This window comes from Austrofundulus limnaeus, unplaced genomic scaffold (genome assembly GCF_001266775.1).
Source record: "Austrofundulus limnaeus strain Quisiro unplaced genomic scaffold, Austrofundulus_limnaeus-1.0 Scaffold188, whole genome shotgun sequence".
In the NCBI taxonomy this organism is placed as follows: Eukaryota; Metazoa; Chordata; class Actinopteri; order Cyprinodontiformes; family Rivulidae; genus Austrofundulus; species Austrofundulus limnaeus.
Window position 1 is genome coordinate 1077732 of NW_013952590.1, and position 8186 is coordinate 1085917.

The window sequence follows — 8186 nt, forward strand, 5'->3', positions numbered from 1 at the left end:
CAGTAAATCCCTGGACCCGGCTTCATTTGACTCAGCCTCAGTTCCTTCTTCATCTCTCACTCAAAAAATGTCCAAATATGCAAATTAGAAGAGGACATCATCTACCAACTTTTGGGACAGCCAAAAACAACTTTTGTTAATGARGAGTTGGCAAAAGCTGTGCTGAGCCATAAACTTGAGATAATATATCACAACTTGCATATTTTTATTATTTTTTTTTTTTCAAGTGGCGTGAATGGGCTTCCACAGCCTTCTGTTTAAGAGGGTCTGATTACGGTTTAGATTGCTGATATTTCCTCTAATATCAGTGTTTAATTATTATCAAGCATATTCATGTCTTTAAGAAATCCAACAAAAACAGAAAGTTACATAAACTCATCATGGTGCTTTCCTCTGGGCTTTCCCACTCTTACCTCACTTCCGCAGCAGCGCCGTCATCTGCTGCAGCAACGCTGCGTTTACACTGCGGTGCAGTTGTGAGTTAAGATGAACATCATGGATTTCATTTTAAATCTTCCTTCTGTCGCTGTTCACTTCACCTCGCCTCTGTTATTGGTGTTTTTAGTCCAGACCTCCGCTGCAGGTAAGCTCCAGCAATTAGACGCCATCAAAAATCATTATTAGAACTGTTTATTCTGCACTACTTGTATACTATTTTTAATTAACATTCCTTGATTAATATTATCGTTTTACAAATACGGGCTAAATTTTTATATAGTAAAAACTAACATAAACTATACATTTTACTTGTGTAGGCTATATCTGCTGTTTAGATCAGTTTAGTTTATATTAAAACTATGCATTTATATATAGCCTACATCCATTAGAAGTACTTGGATAACACAAAAAAGTGAATAGACTTATTTCCATTGTGGTTCAAATTGTTTTTATTTAGTTCTTTAGTCATGTTTATGTTTAGTTATGATAAAGTGAGATAAACCTGATAATGTTAGCTGATTTTTGTTTGGCTACTATGTAGAATGGCCAGTGGATTATAAAGATGGACACTTAAGAAACACTAAAACAGACAAACTGTGCTGTCCATCTTTTAAAAAATAAATTAAAGACAAAGCAAGATTTTTCATTGTATTTACTTAAATACTGAAGAAATAGCAAGATCATTCAAATCATTCTCCAAAAAGATCCTATTACAGTTTATGAAGAAGTGGAAATATGGATGGACTTTCTAATTTTTAAGATTTTAGTACCAGGACCTTTTCAGCTGAGCTGTATACAGCTGGCTGAGATGCAGTAAATGAGGAGGAGGAAAAAAAGTCCCAGATCAGCTGAACTTCAGAGGATCTCTCTACAAGCCAAGTGTCCAATCACAGTTTGATCCAAGAGGGTGTTTTGTAGGATGGATTAAAATATATTCATTGCTCTCTATTTGACAATTATATGAAAGTGGCATGATAATGTTTTGACTAGTGTTTGCACTGTTAGCAAAATATCTCCTGAATGAACTGGATTTGGAATCAAACCCATTTGAGCCAAGAAACTTTAGCCAACACAACAAAAAGCAGACTCAACCTTTTTTTACAGATACTGACCAGTGATGGGAAATTGATCCCTCCTTGCTGCAGAGATGCAGGGGTGCAGATTTTGTACAAACCTGGATAAGACATCAACCCTCAACACTGGAGGGAGCTGACGGACTGTAGACAGGCACGGGAACTGATAAATGATCCAAATCTGGTTTGGGAAAGTTCTCATCTCCCTGTCAAGGAAAACTCTTAAGTACGCTGGTTAGAATCATAACTGGGCACAATCTGCTCAACYGCCACAAAAAGGTGATGGGACCCCATGACWATGGTCTGTGTGATGYCTGTGGCATTGAATTRGAGACCTCTTTGCACTACTTAGACCCCTGCCTGGCTCTGAGCTGTCAAAGAAAAAGTAATTCTTGGGGACCCTTTTATGGAGTGTTTCTAACCTTGTGTCCTAGGGAAGCAAAGCTTTGATTAAAGTTTATTGTCTTTTTGGGGGGAGCAATGAGCCTACGTCTGAGTATCCGTTCCCACTCATAACCATTGCTCCGACCAGAAACAGGAAAGATAAGTTGAGGTGTGTTATAAATCTGTCTGCCTTGAGGGTGACACTCTCCTGACGTCACTGCCCATATATGGAACAAAGCAGCTTTTCCAGAGCTGCAGCTTTTCATTTTAAAACTATTTAGGATTATCTTTCAAGAATTTCAATAAGACATAGCTGTTTTTTTATGTCTATTATATTTTGTTAGATGTGCAATTTGAAAAAATATTAAGGGTTGCGCTTTGAATTTGGTGTAATAGTAGCTGAGGCTTACTTCTATAAACACTAAAGCGATATGCAGTCCTTTAAGGAACGCTAGGTGGCTAAAGTGGCATTTTTGCTGACTTGTATTTTTCTTTAAAACTGATCGTTTTGATAAGGTGATGTTTGTCTACCACTCTGATTTGGTGATAAAGAGAAGAATGTGAAAACCTTTTATGAGACTGTTAAGTCGGAAATCTCAGAAATCTGTATCTCAGCTGAACCTTCTTCTTTTCTCAGGTCCGTTTCAGGTGATTGGATCTCCTTTACCAATTGTGGTGGCTCCAGGTGATGACATCATCCTGCCGTGCCATGTGGAGCCTCCGTGTGACGTGGTGGACCTGACAGTGGAGTGGTCAAAGCCTGAGCTCAGGACCGACCCCAACGATCGGCTTAGGCGAGCAAAATACGTGCACCTCTACCGGGACAACCGTGAAGTTCCGGATATGAAGATGTCATCATACGTCGGGAGGACGTCACTGTTTGTTGACGACTTGAAGCAAGGCAACATCTCACTCAGGGTCACCAATGTGACGCAGGAAGATGAGGGTCAATACAGATGTTTCATCCCAAAGCTAAAGGGAATACAGTCTTCTGTTGTYCAGCTTATTGTTGGTGAGTAAAACCATTTAAATTACTTATAAATAAAAAACATGTTTTAAAGAATATTTTTATAAGCTGAAAATCTGCATTCACATTTATTTTCTTKTTTAGAATTTTCTTGTTCATATCAAACTACTTSTCATTACATTTCGCTTTTTTAAGCATCCATATGTATAAAAATTACTGGCTCGATCTAGAATAGTGTACCTTTTAGTATTTGAAACTTTTATTCTTTGTGTTTAACTTTCTTTAGATTTTTTAATAAATACATTGAGATTTCTTCAAATACTTAAAAAAAACATTGTCTGAAATCCACAGCATACTTGCTTTATCTTTGACTWCTTGTGCTCCCTGAGCTTTTAGCTACTTTCGCTGTAAATGCAGCTTTTAGTGACAATTTTGCTAATTTTCCCATTTTGTTACAGTTTCAGGAGTTTCTGTTTTTTTGCTGCAGTTTTACCACATAAAGCTTCCAGCAAATATTGTGCTACATTTAGCCTTGAGCTATTCTTTGGTTAATTTTAGCTTTTAGCTGTTGTTATAAATGTAGTTTTTAGTGACAGTTTTAATAACTTTTTCTTTTTCTTAGGAAGTTTAGTTTAGGAATTTATTATTTCTTCTACAGATCTAGCAATTATTTTGCTACATTTAGCTTTGAGCTACTCTTTTGTTAATTTTAGCTACCGTTTTCCATGTTTCAGCTTTGATTTACTAATTTTAAATTTTAGATGGGGTTTTGTTGATTTTATATTTTTATTCAGAATCATTGTTTGTTTAAATTTTCAGAGCAAAACTTTGATCAAACCGCATCCACAGAGACACCTTTCAATCCCATCAATCTGCAAACTCCTGAACCATTGGAGGAGAGAAATCTTGAAGGTAAGAAAAACAAACTCAAGTTGGTAGCAAAGTCAGTTCCCTTAAGACATAGTTGTTCTTTTTTTACACTGAATATAAATAATCTAATTACGCAAAATAGATATTTTTAAATGTTTTGTGTAGCTGCAGGCTGGTTAGCACTGTTATTGTAAAGTCTCCGTGACTGTCATTATATCACGTCAGTGTTTGTCCAAAAGTCCCTCTACAAACTGCAGTGTGTTTGTGTTGTATTTCTGTTACAGATGATCTAATCCATGTTTGTTTTCTTTTTTCTTTTTTGCCAGGTGCTTTGTCCTCACAGTCCAGACTAATTCTACTTTCAGCTGTCTTAGTCGTGGCTTTCAGTATTGGAGTCGGAGGATATTTATACTTTAGGTACAGATGTAAAAAAACAGTGGTAAGTCAATAACATGTTTTTATGACCATGATGAGAAGAAATAAAGATGAACTGTGCAAAACATATTTCACTTGACTGTTTTTCATGTTTTTTTTTATCTTTTCTCCAGCCCTTGAGAGAAATCTAGAAGAAATGCAACAAATGCTTTCTCATTCGGATTCTACAAATTAATTTGAGGATTCAGAGTTGACTTGCTGTGAAAGATCTGMGAAGCTGTGGATGATGATGGAAAGACACAAAGTCAGAACATCTGTGTCGGAATCTGGGATCAAAGAAAAATAGAAACTTTTTTTCACCAGTGTTCTGTGGAATGTGTGCAGCATCAAAAAAGAACCACTTTTCTCCTTCAAATCTTTAAGTTGTGTTTAATGCGGCTTTTGGGGGCAGCACGATAGCTCAGTATTGATGCCTCACAGCAAGAAGCTCCTGGGTTTGATATCCGGTTTGGACCTATAGGCTGTGCAGAGTTTGCATGTTGTCCTCGTGCATGCGTGGGTTTTCCCCARGTACTCTGGTTTCCCCCACAGACCAAAAACATGTACAATAGGCTGGTTTCAGACCCAGGCCTCCCTTGCAAAAGAGATCTGTGATCTCAATGTGATTTACCTGATTAAATAGTCTGAAGATGTGGTTTATTTCATTATGGTACTTCAGAATCTCTTTACTCCAAAATAGAAAGTACCAAGCAGAATGCAGCTGTCTCAGTGAGTCATTTCTACCAGCAGTGGGAAACCAGCTGATTTATTTAAAGGTCTGAGTGCTGTTTAGGAGAAGCAGCCTGCATGAACTTGATCCCAGCTCTATCAATGTCAACCTTATTGACTTTTGTACTCAAATGATGGAAAAGAAAATGACTCCTCATATCACATTTAAATTTCTCTTTGGCTGCTGTTTGTAACTTTTTGGCTGTATGATTTTGTGTTTTAAAAATTTTAGAAAAAGCTGGTTGRATAATTTTCTTCTGTGATCTAAGGCTACCTCCTGATGTCTTTGCACTTTAAACCACATTATGAGCTGTAATGCATCTCTAAATGGCACAGAATGTCAGTGATTGTATCACTCCCTCAATAATGTTATGCTGAACTATGAATGTCTGTATTACTTTTGTATGGGAGTTATCTCAGGGTAAACTACAAAAATAAAAAATAACAAATACAAATTATTAAAGCTGCTGGAAAGTTTGTAATAGTACTTGATGGGAGGGGAAAACCCAGAAAAACCTGTCTGATGTGCTTCAAGTAAAACACCAAGAATGCATGAGAGTGGAGATTTGTCAAATGTACAAGAAAATAAAAGAACTAGTAACTACTGTTTTTTGTAAACAACCTGGTAAGAAAGTGAAAGTTTTTTCCCGTTTCAAAAAAACTTGTCTTTTGTTTCTCGTTGAATTAGTCAATTCCCCTAAAACTCACCACCAATAATTTTAAACGTGTTTTATTTCAACCACTCAACAAAACTTTTAGGTGTTTTGAATTTTAATTTAAGCCTAATAGAGTAGCCAGGCAATCACAGAAATTACATTCAACAAACAAGAATAATTAAAAACAAATAACGACTAAAAATATGCCTTTGAAATAATGATAAAATCCATAAGACGAAATTGTCAAGTAACCTTTAGAGTCACATATTTGTTTAGACTTAGACGATTGGACATCAATCAATCAATCAATAATACAATCACATTTGAAATTGAAGAATTTATGAGCTATTTTTTAAAGAGGTGCCACTTGAAATATTTAACTTAAAATAATTGTTAATATGTGTTGTTGGACATAAGCGTAATAAAGCAGAAAAACGAAATAAATACGACACAAATGAAAAGCGAAAGCAAGAGGAAAAATAGTTTGACCACTAGTTGGCGGTAGATATTGAGCTGAGTTGTTACTACCAAAGAGGAAGACGTGACGTCACTTCCTCTAAACTATTAGYGTAAAGAAAAACAAAACACACCGATCTTGAAATGAACCCGATTCCAAAAGCTGGACTGTCACAAAAAGTTACAATGTGTAGCCTTCGGATTCGGCGGTGAACGAGCCTCCAGCAGCGGGGAAACCAACATAAAGTAACCGGACCGGACCGGCCCGCTCTTCACCATGAATTTAAGAGGACTCTTTCAGGACTTCAATCCCAGGTACTGACAGCTACCGCTCAGCTAGCTGTTAGCATTAGCTCTCCTCTGTTGGAAAACATACAAAACACGCGTGTCTCCCACTGAAGAATATTCAGGCACTTAATGTGGCTTTTGGTTAAACTGTCCAGGTCTGTAAAAGYGTCCAAATAAAGTCGGCAAATCCAACCGGTCGAGTTCAGCTAAAGGCCCGGCTAACACGCTAATAACATTCAACGTATTTTTGTGTACTTTGTTACTGTGACAAACTTCTGCTGTAACCACGAATTAAGTTTTCGTTACCTACTGTTAACTTCACGTTTTAATTTAAGTTTAATTGTAAATGAAAAGAAGCTTCACTTAATATAACTCAAGTGTCGGCGAATGTTAAGTTTCCGGTTTGGCTGGGATTTAAGTGGTATGGCAGGCCATTATAGCATATAATAAATTATATTCCTATTTGTAATATCTCCTTTAGATATCATAGTAAATATTTATTTTTGCACAAATTGAACTTTATTTTAGATTAATTAAAATTAAAGATTGGAATAATAATAATAATAATAATAATATATTAGGTCTGCACAATTGAAATTATATGATGGTGATATCCAGGTTTGACTTCATCGTAGCCAAAAGGAACAGTTTGATTATGAAGTGCATCATTCTTTTTATCCATAATCATCATTTCTGATGYCTCAAAGATGATTCTTCCTCAGACAAATAATGTCACTTAATCATTTACAAGTAGATTATTCATCAGTAGATTGAACTCTGAAAATCTAAAGTAGAGAGAGCTGGAGAAAACTGCATAAATTAAAACATCCTACTGTTTTTTGCCAGCAGCAGGTTAAAACATACATCTACATATAGATTTATTTCAGTAATCAATAAACTAGTGTTTAAGTCAGTGGTAAGARCCATTTCTGTGTTTATGTAAAGATGTAAAAAAAAAGTTTAGAAATTATTCATCAGTTTACATTCCTGTCTTTTTCAGTAAGTTCCTGATATATTCCTGCCTGCTGCTGTTCTCTGTGTTGCTCTCCTTGAGACTGGATGGAGTCATCCAGTGGAGCTACTGGGCTGTGTTTACCCCAATATGGCTGTGGAAGCTGTTGGTCATCATCGGGGCCTCTGTGGGCACCGGAGTGTGGGCTCATAATCCTCAGTACAGGTAGACTCACGCACATGTTGACTTCTGTCCTTCAGAGATTACAGTCTGTAATAACAAAACAGCTGGTGTGAACATTCACTGTGCAACCATCCATTTATATATGTAGGGTTGGTTTGTGTAATTACACTTAATTATAATTAAATTGATCAGAATCTGTATTATTTTGTTATTCATTCAATAACCATTTATGCTGGCAGTATGTATTATTGGCAGTGTGAATTAATTGTTAAAAGCTTAAGAATTTTTGTCCCACTTGACATTTACTCACAGGAATATGAAGTACAGAAAATGTTTTATAATAAAGATATATTAAAAGATAAAAGTTCTTATACAGCTGGTCTAGTGAGTACCAAAATAAACAATAAAAAAGGCTAATTTTTGTGCTTAAACGTATTTCAGATAGTCTTTTTTTAATGGAAGAGTGTCTTCCTGTCAGAATAAAGTGATTTTTGTGTACCTTGTTTTAGAGCTGAAGGGGAGACGTGTGTGGAATTCAAAGCCATGCTGATCGCTGTGGGCCTCCACGTCCTGCTGCTGATGTTTGAAGTGTTGGTGTGCGACCGCGTGGCGAGGGGGAACTATTTCTGGCTCCTTGTCTTCATGCCTCTCTTCTTCGTGTCACCCGTTTCTGTTGCAGCGTGTGTCTGGGGCTTTAGACACGATCGCTCTCTCGAGGTATGAAAACCCACATCTGTGGCTTCATAATTGTATTTCCAGTCATGGTCAAACAAACT

At 36.5% G+C, this 8186-nt stretch overlaps 2 protein-coding genes across 2 annotated transcripts in view; both read left to right on the forward strand.

Moving 5' to 3' along the window:
• Positions 1-412: 412 nt before the first annotated feature.
• Positions 413-5480, forward strand: LOC106524466 (myelin-oligodendrocyte glycoprotein). The gene is made up of 5 exons (XM_014018275.1): positions 413-583; positions 2533-2907; positions 3682-3774; positions 4059-4171; positions 4281-5480. The coding sequence occupies exons 1-5, from the start codon at positions 487-489 to the stop codon at positions 4296-4298; spliced, it is 696 nt and encodes a 231-aa protein (XP_013873729.1). The 5' UTR covers positions 413-486; the 3' UTR covers positions 4299-5480.
• A 609-nt stretch (positions 5481-6089) lies between these two features.
• The window catches only part of tmem185 (transmembrane protein 185), a 9944-nt gene continuing 7847 nt past the window's right edge, over positions 6090-8186 (forward strand). Inside the window, exons 1-3 of the mRNA XM_014018276.1 lie at positions 6090-6302; positions 7276-7452; positions 7920-8127. Coding sequence (XP_013873730.1) covers positions 6265-6302; positions 7276-7452; positions 7920-8127 — 423 coding nt within the window. The 5' untranslated portion in view covers positions 6090-6264. The remainder of the gene's footprint in view (positions 6303-7275; positions 7453-7919; positions 8128-8186) is intronic.